At 41.5% G+C, this 12639-nt stretch overlaps 2 protein-coding genes across 2 annotated transcripts; both read right to left on the bottom strand.

Moving 5' to 3' along the window:
• Positions 1-1540: 1540 nt before the first annotated feature.
• Positions 1541-5152, bottom strand: LOC123185986 (uncharacterized). Its single transcript, XM_044597788.1, has 11 exons — positions 4369-5152; positions 3967-4185; positions 3167-3274; positions 3030-3071; positions 2842-2937; positions 2674-2766; positions 2441-2551; positions 2317-2355; positions 2181-2231; positions 2008-2085; positions 1541-1895 (listed from the first exon to the last, which is right to left on the bottom strand). The coding sequence occupies exons 1-11, from the start codon at positions 4471-4473 to the stop codon at positions 1890-1892; spliced, it is 948 nt and encodes a 315-aa protein (XP_044453723.1). The 5' UTR covers positions 4474-5152; the 3' UTR covers positions 1541-1889.
• Positions 5153-7450: 2298 nt separating this feature from the next.
• On the bottom strand, positions 7451-9981 carry LOC123185985 (uncharacterized). The gene is made up of 6 exons (XM_044597787.1): positions 9758-9981; positions 9009-9411; positions 8741-8865; positions 8198-8643; positions 8035-8122; positions 7451-7740 (listed from the first exon to the last, which is right to left on the bottom strand). Coding segments are annotated over exons 2-6 (1062 nt in total). The 5' UTR covers positions 9410-9411; positions 9758-9981; the 3' UTR covers positions 7451-7738.
• Positions 9982-12639: the final 2658 nt, after the last annotated feature.

Raw genomic sequence — 12639 nt, 5'->3', positions numbered from 1 at the left:
ATGCCTAGGACTTGAATTTGGTTGGGTTGGTTCCACCACGAGAAATCTAGTCATCTAAGCTATGCTTAGGTCGCGACATGTTTAGTCGTCGAAGTTGCCACTATGAAGCTATGTTAGGGCCCAACCTGGTCTTGGTCCATCCAACCTTTCCGAAGCTTAGGCTCACTACTCAGCCCACAGACACGTGACTACTCAACATGCAACAACCCAAGTTTAGGGCCCTGTTTAGCAACCTGGCCTCCCAGCTTTCTGTCGGCAGCTCTGTCACTCTTACTCAATACATCTCGAATGTATGTATATTTTTTTCTTCTGTATGTTCATGCTACTTTTATATCATTTTGGCATAGCTTTGACACAATTTTATATTATTTTATTGGACTAACATATATTAATCCAATGCCAAGTGTGAGTTGTTGTTTTTCATGTTTTTGACTTTTTAGAAAATCACCGCTTCGGTAACTGGAAAAATTGATTTTTTTTTGCAAAGTTTTGGATCAGGATGAAGCCAAGGGAGCGATGGACTAGTAGACATGGGCCCACACGACTAGGGAACCTCTCCACCGCCTGCCTTTATATTGACCTGAAACCCTCATAAATAATTATCAAGGAATGTTTATGCCATCGCCACCTCCTGTTTCGTGACGATCTAATTTGGAGGCCTTTTCAGTACTCTGGCGAACGGGGAATTCATCCCCAAAGTCATCTTCATCACCCTTGCTACAACCATGTCCATTTGTGAGTAATCCTCCTTGAATTATGGGTCTATAATAGTAGCTAGATTGCATCACCTCTTTCTTGTTTGTATCACATGAGCCGCCAACATGATTGTCATCCATTGGATGTTATTAATGGTGTGTTTTTTTGAGGTGTGATGAATTGTCAGTTTATATTCACATATATATATATGGTTTATTTTGGATTCATATGAGTTCTTTGTTGCATGATTTATAGACATATACAATCTCCGATCTATTAGTCTTTACAATGGTCATGCATAGATGAGTGATCTTCAAGAGGAATTGTGTATGTTAGTTGGGCTTAACCTTACAAGTGCTTGCTTGCTAGGGGCAAGGCGTTGGGCTTCAAGTGGAGGAGTTCGTAGCAAGCTTTCCTTGATGACAAACCAAGGTATAAATCCGCGTACTATCAGTATCCTGCAACAGTCGAATGCTCCGCAACACAAATAAATCTTCACTTGTGTTCCCCAATAGTTCTAACAATGGTTGTCAATCCTTACTACTCTTGCTAGTTTCACAAAGGTAATTAAAAGATAACGCGTCGACAATATTTTTGTATTTTCGAAATAAAACAAAATTGGAAATAAAAACAGTGTGTAATAGTTGTTGGAAGGTGATTCTCATGCTAAAAATTGGACCGGTCTTCATAAGTTTACTAAGTGTAACACTCCAATGTGCACAATGAAATATCTCATGCTCATGCCAGACATATGAATGTGTTGATTCTACATAGGCAGTACGTCCATAATATTACTAGACCAAGATACCTTCTGCATCTTATAACTAAATAGCCGTCCATAGATCAAGATCCCTCCGCACCATCCGGAATTTAAGTGTAAATACAGGTAAATGCTTTGAGCAAGATGACATACTGTTATGTTTATGAGATTCCAATAAGCCCTCTAATAAACCTAAACCCTTAGTAGCAACAATTCAATACAAGCATTTTCCACTTTCTTTCGGTACTAGTAGACCCCGGAACAAACCATCCATCTAGTAGACTACTAGTATTATGCTACTGTACTTGGTAAGAGCTTTAAGTCTGGTCTAGTTCATTTGTTCATTGCAGCAGCAAAAGTACAGGAAATCCAAGAAAGACATCTTGAACAAATGGCAGCTCCAACCATGAAAAGTCAGATGTATTATGTCTTTTCAGTCCTGGAAAAGTAAATAATATAATCGCTGTTATAGAGCACATATAGTTTGGTTACCGTAAACAGAAAAGATATCATATTATGCACAATTAAAAACAAAGGATAGGATGGCATACCACAGTGATCATTCCTATAAGTTTGGCAATGTTTATCTTCTTTCTGATATACCCATCATAGAATTTTGGTTTTATCCTCTGAATAAACAAATGATTGTCGCTTAGCATAATGGATCTTCGAAATAGGCATGTACTGATATATAGCAAGGTGCAATTTCATTCAAGCACATTACCAGCTTTTTAACTGCCTCTGCAATCAACTCCTGAGCTTTATCCTCTGATACCTAAGGCAGTCAGACGTGAAATCAAATCAAATATAAGAGCATATAATCCACTGGATGGATCCCACATGCGTATCACAGTACTTACTTCCTTGGTAACGCCTGCCCCTACCGTGCAACGAAGAAACTGAAAAGATGAAGAAAATACGCAAAAAGGATAAGCATGCATGTTCGAATTTTGACTTGAAAATTATATGTGAAGAAGAGCCTACCGCTGTTTCCATCACGGAACAGTCATTCTCTATGGCATATTTCATGTTATCTTGCAGTGATGAACACTTGTTCAGTTTACAGACTTCCTTCAAAGCATCTCTGAAACTCTTCTGTGCATTGTTGAGGAAAAAAATACATCATATTCAGAGTTCATTAACACCATGAATTAATCAGAATTACATGGATAATCATCATGTGTGAAGAAGACTGGGTTGATGTGCTGAATTCTAACCTTTTGTTGAGTGACCCTCTTCCAAATCTCAAAATAGACACCATCGGATCCGTTACACCAAGTAGCCTCAATGCTCATGTAGTTAAAACAATCCTGCATCGAAAGAATGGAACTGTTAGATGTAAAACACACACAAAAATAAATTAGTGAGTGTGTTAGAGATCATACACGGAAGCCAATACGAGCTAAATGAGTTGTGATCTTGGAAAAGCGAGTAGCGATCTTAGTTGCTTGATAAATTCCTCTGGTGCGTATCTTGCTTACCTATAAAGATTAAAGAACAAAAGAATTACCATGGTGGTGCAGCGTATACAGAAACATCGCCATTCATGATTTTTGTGTGGTCATGTACTTACAGTAAGAGATGAAAACTTGCTCGGTAGACAATCTTTCAACCACTGTATCAAGATTAAATAAAAGGTTTGAGTCCCCGAACAAAAATCCAATCGTTGCAGGTAAGCTAATCTTGCTTGACTTTATGGTGTATGTATACCTTAAGTTCCCTTAATAATGTTTCAAAGTACTTGATGTATTCATATTGCATCTCGTAGCTATGGAGGTAACTGCGGTACACAACCCAACCAGCGTACTCATAAGCATCCTACATCAAAATGAAGGGAAAGAGGAAACACATGGTTTAGAATGTTTTCTAGAATGACAATTATAACATAAAAAATTGTAAATAGCGAGGGGCAAAAAAAACGAAGGGTTTGACAAAGGGCTAGCAAAAACATACTATTATTCATAAAATTAAATAAATATGTTGGTTCCTTTTAAATAAACTACCATTTCCAACAGGAAAATACGCATATGACTACTTTACTAAAATAATGATGAGCCTCTATGAAGGCAATAAAGTGGAAAGAAAATATCCTGGATTGGCACTATGTTAAAAGTAGTCAATTGACCAGATTTCAGCGGCTGATAATTTGATTACATACATTTTCCAGCATATAACATTATGAAATATCCATCCAAGGAGACAATTAACACTCTGTAGATGTGTCATGAACTCATCAGTAACTATGTATAAATTGCTCTGTAATCTAGAACCTTAAATAAGTACTCTTCAACCCTTTGAGCGACAAGTAATTCCGGCGGAGGGAGTAATAAATAACTCTTCAACCCTTTTCTGGAAACAGACCACATAGAGTCTCATTTGTGTATATATCATGGTTTTGAAATTCAGACAAATGGACCTAACAAGCCATACTAAGTTACTAACACAATGGAATAATACTAAAGGCAATTAAACGATCACAGGAACACCCGGTGATCAAATCATATACGTACATGCCTCCGTGGGACTAGACGCTGGTAGTCATCCAGGCCAGCAAGCTTGCAGAGATCAGGATCGAAGAACCAGTCTAATACGCCGCCTTCATCGAAGAAGCTAAAATATCGCATCTTCACGAGGAAATCTGTAGGAAATTCGTCCCTGTCAAGAAGCTCCATAGGGCACTCTTTCAGTTCATCGCAGCACAACTCATTCCTGGACTCCTGTTTTAACAACTGTAGGCAATGATGTCACCATTGGAACAAATTAGATATGGACGGTTGTTTAAAGAAACCAGCATAAGTAGGATAGAACAAGTAACATAAAATGCCCACAAAGTCACAAGGAAGGAATGCAGATGTAGAGATTGAACAGCATTGAATAGATGGCTGAAAAACAGAGGCATGGATGGATGGAACCTTGTAGGATCTCATGGCGGAGGTCCATGTCAATGTGATCCTCAAGGTCCAGTTCAGTGGAAGTGTCAACACGGGGGTCGGGAGGCAGCTGCTGCAAGTATCCATAGTAGTCCTCAAAGTCGATGTCCTCTCCCAAGCCCAGTTCGTTCAGCTTCTGGATTATGTCGCCCACATCTTCATCTAGTACCTGTGTTGCGGCATATTCTTGTTTCTGTTCCTGGATTGCAGCGGCGTTGCCATGGTCGGGAGGATCTTTGGGACGACTGGTACTCCGGTCCGAACAGCGGGAGCTTGTTCTTGCTCTGAGTTGCGTAGTGCTTGTTCTTTTCGGCGGCGACGACGTGTCAGTTTTTTTTTGCTTCTCTTCGGCGGGGTTACCCCGCGTCTTCTTTCGCTTCTGCGGCATCTCTCCACGCGGCGACGGAGATCGCAAGGTGCTTCTGTGTTCGACCCCCTTCGTCGGATTCGATCAGGAGTTGCTAATTGCTCCTGCGCAAGCAGTGTTCTTGTCCTTGAACCCTAACCAACAATGGATATATGAACAAACGACATCCAAACCGATAATAATGATAATGTTTTGAAAAACAGAGTGGTTCCGCCGGAGTTATTGGCGGCGACTCGACGCGTGGAAGTGGCAAGGACAAGGAGAGCTTTCCCTCGCCACACGGAGGACCGCGGCGGAGGTGGCTGCCAGAGAGCCAGAACGAATCGATCTCAGACGAACAAGGGAGACAAGACGCGGAGAGGCTCGATGCGTCGCGGCCTCGCGGGAGGCGGTGGCCAGTTTGGGGGCACAACGAATAGGAAGAAAAACAGTACTCTGTCCCGGGTCAAACCTTTTGCTCTGTCCCACGATCCGAAGCTAGAGTTGTTTGAGAGCCAGGAGTGGACGTGTGGCACGCAGGTAAAAGGACACGCATATTCTCTCGAGGCTTTTTTTTTTCAAGAATATCACTATTATAAAAATTCATCCGGAGTACAAAGCACCTCAAACATAAAAAAAAGTTACATCAAGGTCCATGGACAACCGAACGATCATTGCCACCGCCAGAACGAGCCGCCAACGTCGCTTCCGTACCGGAGCCGGCTTGACCATATCAATGACAGCTGGAAAGTCTTCGTGCACGTGCCCCTAAGGACCAGCGTTCAGGAGCCACAGTCGTCGCCATTGAATCCTTGAATCGATCTGAAGAATCAGACACTGAATCTCGCATCTCGCCATTGCGTACGCACGACGAGAAACCCTAACATCGCCGCTCTGAGGAGCTGGCTGGAACGCCGGAGCTCCGTCTGATCCGCCCCGACGAACGAATTTGAGGAGGACCGGAGCCCGGAAGATTGACTCAAAAAAGAAGCGCCTCCATCTGTCCGAGCGGTGCTCTTGTGAGAACAAAAACCCTACCTATCTAAGCCGAGGCACCAGGAATATCCTCCCCGCCACCGGTTGCCGGAGCGACAGGCGGAGAGGAGCTAAATCCATGGGCTCGCAGGTGGAGATCGAGGGAGGAAGGCTTTCCCTAGTTGCCTTGCGAAAGGGGAAAGAAAAAGTCTTCTCGTGGATATATAGACTTTTTTTTTCTTAACACAGTATAATCTTTAAGTCGCCCACATACACGAGCACACTCACACCTATAAACGCACGTATGCACATCCTACCCCTATGAACGCCTCCAAGAGACTGAGCCGGCATAGCATCTTGAGATTTTACGAAGTCACCATAGACGCCTCGCAGTCGGCAGGAACGTCTACTCCTACCGAACTAACATCGCCGGAAGTCTGAATTCAATCTAGGAATAATGCGATCATCAATGTCAAATGTAGGACTTGAACTCTGATGAGTTGGGAATACCGCTATCCTCCTAACCATGCAACCACAGGTTGAAGAGACATTGATCCAGCCAGAGTTTTTTTTTATGTAAAAGAGGGATCTTCAGAGAAAAAAACAGTTGTAGTCTATGTTACACCTTGAATGAATCATCTTTTAGTAGTGCTAAAAGAACACTAGCTAGTCAGACTAGCTTCTGTATGTCTGTAATTAATTTCAGTATAACCTTTTATATTCACTGTCGGTCCAGAACGGACGTTTGGCTCTCGGCCTCCATGGAGGCCTTTTTTTGTAAACAAATCAAAATTCAAGCCTTTTGATTTCAAAAAAATCTGAAAAAAAATTGTGCAAGTAAACAAGGATGTTATGTGTATGTGTGTAAAATTTCAAGATGAAAAATGTTGAAATGCGACCTGTACAAAAAAGATAAATTCATGGCCTGGGAGGATGAATAGTATCATGTGTTAAAAAGCCCCAGATTTTTCTTTTTTGCACAATCCTCATTTCAACGTATTTTGCAATGAAATTTTACACACATGTGTGTAGTGCCTTCATGCATGTCTGTGTTTTTTTTTAGAATTTTTTGAAACACGGAGAATATGAAATTTGATGAAATTCATTTTTTTTCAAAACCGAGCTCCATGGAGCTCGGCCTCCAAAGACAATATTCGCTGTCAGACTAGCTTCTTTATAAAACCGCGTGGGTGGCTTCAACCCACGCGCTATTCATTTCAGGATTTGGGGATTTAGGAGGGCTTCAATTCTTCAAACCATGCGCTACATTCGTGGAGGGTGCAAGATAGCAGATGCAAGTGTGGAGGTGGCCGGCAAGTGAAGTCAACCACGTCGACTGTGCAGCGCTTGGGGCTAGATTGTGATGTGAGCAACTTATGTCTGACCATGCCAGATTGTTCGGTTGTTGCAGTGTGAGACAAGATTGCATGCAGAATAGGTTTTGCTTCGAGATGTCGCCACACTGTCTTCATTCTTGCATAGATCATATACTCCAGTAAGGGTGGAAGGATAAAAAACAGACACTACTCCAGTAAGATCCATCGTTATATCGACACCACATATATCTCTGAAACGCCTCACAACATTCTAAAAAACATGCATAGACACTGCCAAACCATGCCTTTTGGGCATATTATATTACCGTGTGTAATATGATGCCCAGTCAAAACTCAATGGTCAGAGTGTTGCCTTCTCATTTGGCACTCACACAAACATCAACAGGAAACAGAACATGCAGTTATGTGATCCTTCAACAGTCAGCCGACCTGACAATCTGTTACCAAAACATTCAACTCCAAGAAGTATTAGAACAAGTGATGATTACATGCCACGTCTTCAGCCTCTTGACCACAAGTATTCAACAACTCCAAGAAGGGGACACTAAAACAAACTAGCAAGCCTCAACATACAAGTTACATGAGAATACAAATCACCAGGTTTTGCTGCCAGTGTCTAGCATTCATCACGTCTTCAGTTTCCAGAAGCGAAGTCAAGCTAGTTTGTCTCGTTGTTGCCATACATCCTCAGGATTCCTGAAAGTGCAAGGTACATTTCATTTGCATATAAACTTGTTATAGTTTACTACGATCGCTAACTAAGATCATGATCAATCAGTGGCTCCTAAATTTCGCAGCTGCAATCAAAATCTACTCTAGGTTGTTTCAGTTTGTATAAGCAATTCCCTGTTCTGAATCCAGTTTCAAGGCTACAGAGTTGCATACACGAAAACAATAAGCATTAGCATATAATGATGCTAATAAAGTTTGCAATGTGTAAGGAACATGTCATTTTAAGGCATGCACGTGTCGTAGAAAAATAGCTCTTACATGCAGTAGCCTCGTACAGAGTGCACCAAATCATCTGATCCCATTTCTCGATCTTGTCAATGAACTTCTCCCAGGTGGAACACTCGCCCTGTGTTTCAGCTATCAATTGTCAGATAAAAAGGAAATGAAAACCACACCTCACATTACACACTTCCATGCGTACCTTAACAGAAGCTGGCATGACGTTCCAATGTTTGATAACATCCTTGCACAATCTTATGTAGTCATAGGGATCTTCTACGTCATAGATTGTTCCACGTGCGGCCTGATGGTCAAACGCCTCTTGAAATGGTGCCCGAAGACGGTTGCCATTGGGAGTTTTTGGCCAATTTATTATAGGCACACCTTGGACATGCAGTTTAGGTCTTACCACAGCAATATCTTCTGACATAACTGATAGTAAGTACCTTGCCTTCATGTTGTAGTCCCATTTGTCAGGGAACCTCTGTAGTCGGGTGCTGTCTGTAACTCCAACATAGTTGATGAACCTCAATGCAACAGGGTTAACAGCGCGTGGAGCCTCCTTATATATCTCATGAAGAGCTTTTCTCAGACCAGCCCATAACTTTGCCTTCCTTTTTGTTGCATCAAGACCTGACAATCTCTCAACTGCATCCATACATTTAAATGTTAGCAAAAGGGAATGGGCTGCAGTTCTTCCTTAAATAAGTTGGTCGTTTGACAAAATAAAAAGTTGGTCGAGTACCTTTATTAATGAGGATTTGGACAATTCCCTTGTGGCCCACTTGGCGCACGTACATGTCTTTTAAATCAATCTCAGCAGGGTACAATTGCTCAGCCAGTAAATGCTCAAGTCCGCTACAGAGGTCACTGCATACAAAATATACAATCAAGATAGAAGTTAGATCAGACCAGCAAAACCTGCCCCCTCCCAGCCCAACACCAACATCAACCAAAAACGACAAGTTCAGATGAAACAAGCGAAAAAACTAGTATGAGGATTGAGGGCTCACAGGATGGTCTGTCGTAGTGCTCCTGTTGGAATGCTTCCCTTCATATTTGATTTAAACATTATGCCTGCGCCATCCTTTTTCATCCATGCTGTTAAGCTTCCGTCCACCCAAGACAATACAAACCTGGGATAGCCTGACACATCATAGAAGTTTTGGACAGGCACAACATTTGAATGCCTAAAGTTCCTCAAAAGAGAATAGGACTCAAACTGTGATCTGTTTAGGAACTTCTCAATGAGACAGTCAGATATGATTGGTCCCATGGTGTATTTGCCCTCAAAAAACCTCATGCTTTTTTTATCGAAATCGATATGCTTGACGCCTAGATCTTTAACTGAACACTCCCAAGGGCGCTTGCACCTCTGGTACCCCTTCATGTATGTATCAAAGTCTCGAGCCATAGCTTCAGTAGTCAGTACATGCAACAAAAAACAGCACAACTTAAGTCAAATCTGGCATAAACAGCATCTCTCCTATCTCTTCTTCTTCCCCCTTTCTCATCTATAACAAACAAATTGCAGGCCTATGGTGCATTATCATGAAGATATGCAATCAATAAAAAGTCGGCATGAAACATCGGAGCCCCCAATCTACAACGAACCCAGCGCAGGCAGGGCATGGGTATGTACCCTGGTCGCCACCGCAGGCACGCTAAAGCATGGCCGCACGGGCGATGACAAATAGAGATCCTACCCCTCAATCGCATACAGACTCCCCAAAAAAAAAGGTCGCCATTTCGTGGTTCGTACCTTGACGGATGTGGGGAAAACCTAACCCCTAAGGTGGCCGAATCGCTCGCGCAGCAGGCCGCGTACGCCGTCGCCGGAGGTAAAGACTTGTATGGCGGGGGAGAAGCGGACTCGACGAGGTAGCAGATCCTGGCGACGCAGCCCGTACCGCGTCGTGCCGTCGTCCCCGGAGAGGCAGACAGCGAGGAAGGGGGAGAGGGTTTTGGCCCGTGAGGTGGTCAGGTGGGAACCTGAATGAGCATTTCCTTATTCGAGAGGGTGAAACAGGGGAGCGTGAAACAGGGGGTCTGAGTTTTTTTTTTAGGCAAAACAGGGGATCTGAGTGGGTCTGTCTTGTGTGGGTGGCTGCGCGTAACAGTCCGACAAGCAATTTTTTTATCTCTTTTATCATTGACTGTCATTTGGGCCCAGAGATTTTTTTTCCAAACCAAGCTCTACTAACGCTGGTCATCAAATTTGGCTCTTGCACTCTCCCGAGCTTGTACCCCAAACTTTTTTTTTTGATAAAGAGAGCTCCCTCTCCAATTTCGACTAAAAGAAACCACAATGTCTCATACAACTACTAAAACAAAAGAAAAAAAAGGGGATGAAATTATGCATGATCTACCAGAGCAAAATGGGCTACACGCCTGCATCCGTTAGCCCCAAAGACCACATGGGCTATATCGGACAAAGCTAGTTGATAACCCACAAAAGCTAATAAACTTTTTTTTTGCAAGGTAAAAGCTAATAAACTTCAATCCCAATATCTTGGGAGTCCAAATGCTGGGTCTCCAGGATACAGGGTTAGAACCTTTCATAAATGTCTAACAACAAACTCTTAATATCAAATGTCCAAAAGCAAAGAAGATAGCAACAGAACATCTTCAAAGCCAATAAGGCAGAGGAGGTATAGGGGAAGCATCTTCATGAAGATCACCCCGCCGTAATCTTATTGCTCCCTGATCTCTAGCCATGTGACGCCTTGAAAACTTCATTATTTTTTTGCTTTTCTGGGTTTTTTGCAAAGTGTTTCAACCATGAAGCCATTTAATAATCATATTCACAGGAGTACAAGGCTCATTCACCTTTTTGTTGTACAAAATGCTACTATTTCTTTCCAAATAGTCCAAGTAGCAAAAATGCCAACCACCACCAGGTTTTTCTCATTTTTATTAATTTTCAGCAATGAGGTGTTAAACAGGTCATGTGTGATATCTGGATTATCATGTAGATTAAAAGCACATTTCATTATGTTTCAAAGTAGATTAGCCATAGAACGTTGTGAAAAAAGGGTTAATGGTTTCCTCTTTACCACAAATAAGGACATTCACTGTCACCAACCCACCCTCTCTTCAGAAGATTATCTTTGGTTAGCAACTTAGTATACTGTTTCTAAGAACTAACCGAAGGCACACCTTCACTCTAGAGGCTTTTCTAGTTTTCCACAAGATTTTTTGTGGATATTTCATTTCATTTTCAATCAAAAACCTAAAATATGATTTGACGGAATAAATCCCTTTTTTAGTTAGAGTCCATCTAGTGGAATCTTTCTGATCAAACATGGTCACTCGAATACACACCTCCTTAATATGATTCCAAAGCTCCAAGGAATCACCATACAAAGTTCTCCTAAACTAAACTTGATCAAGCCCTTTGCAAAAGGATTTCGTTAACAGATTTATTCTTGTCAAAGCATATCCTGTATAATCTAGGAAAATTGGTTTTCAGAGGTTTATCTCAATTCCACCAATCTTCCCATAATCTCACACTATTCCATTAGCAACAGTGGATCTACAAAGGGAGAAAAGGTGTTCCTTGTGTTTTAATATTCCAGCCAAGAAGTGGAATCACCTTGTCTTGGTTTAATACTAGGAAGGCATGTCCCTTTCTTTATATTCATTTAAAATGACACTTTGCCACAATCCCTTAGTATCAAACAGTGTCCACCACCATTTACATAAAAGAGTTTTGTTCATCAGAGACAAAATCTGGATTCTTAACCCACCCACGTCTATAGGCCTGCAAACCTTAGACCACTTCAACAAATGGTATTTTTTTCTTATTAACATCTTCTTGCCACAAAAGTCTGGATCTAAAGAAATCCATCCTCATAGACAAAATGGGGTTATGGTAGGAAAGGACGATGTTTGAATTGTTAGAACATTTACCTGCAGTGAACACGCAACTATATGAGTGTCGTGTTAAAATTTGGAATTATTCAGGGTTCATTTGGCTTTTTAATACATAAATTGAGTTTCTAAGCATTTAATGTCCATAATTCAAATTTGAACTACATGCACATGTTCCAGTGCACCAAAATGGGTTGAAAAATCATATATGTGTCCTTTGGTGAATGTTTAAGTCTCATGCAAGAAATGGGAATGAATTCTCAAATATCTGGCATCGTGGCTCGGTCGAAAACATTGAGAAACTTGGTTTTAAAATTCCTGTAAACCTAAAACTAACCTGAAAATCAAGAAACTTGGCATGGTGTCATGACATGGCACCAACATGCTGTTGTAAAATTCTTGTCCGATTTGGGACAAGTTTTGCTATAAGCTTCTTACAACCGGAGCTTCTCTCAAGAAGCATTGATACATCCATTTTGCATCATATACTTTTATGTTGATATTTATTGCATATGGGCTGTTATTTCACATTATAGTACAATACTTATGCCTTTTCTCTCTTATTTTACAAGATTTACATGAAGAGGGAGAATGCTGGCAGCTGGAATTCTGGACCGGAAAGGAGCAAATCTAAGAGACCTATTCTCCACAAATCCAAATGTCCTGAAACTTTACGGAGAATTATTTTGGAATATATAAAAAAATATTGAGCGAAGAAGTTATAGAAGGGGACCCACCAGGTGGCCACAAGCCTGTGGGGCGCGCCCTACC

This window comes from Triticum aestivum, chromosome 2A (genome assembly GCF_018294505.1).
Source record: "Triticum aestivum cultivar Chinese Spring chromosome 2A, IWGSC CS RefSeq v2.1, whole genome shotgun sequence".
NCBI classification, from domain to species: Eukaryota; Viridiplantae; Streptophyta; class Magnoliopsida; order Poales; family Poaceae; genus Triticum; species Triticum aestivum.
The sequence above is the reverse complement of the archived record's forward strand: the minus strand, read 5'-3'. Positions and strand labels throughout refer to the sequence as shown.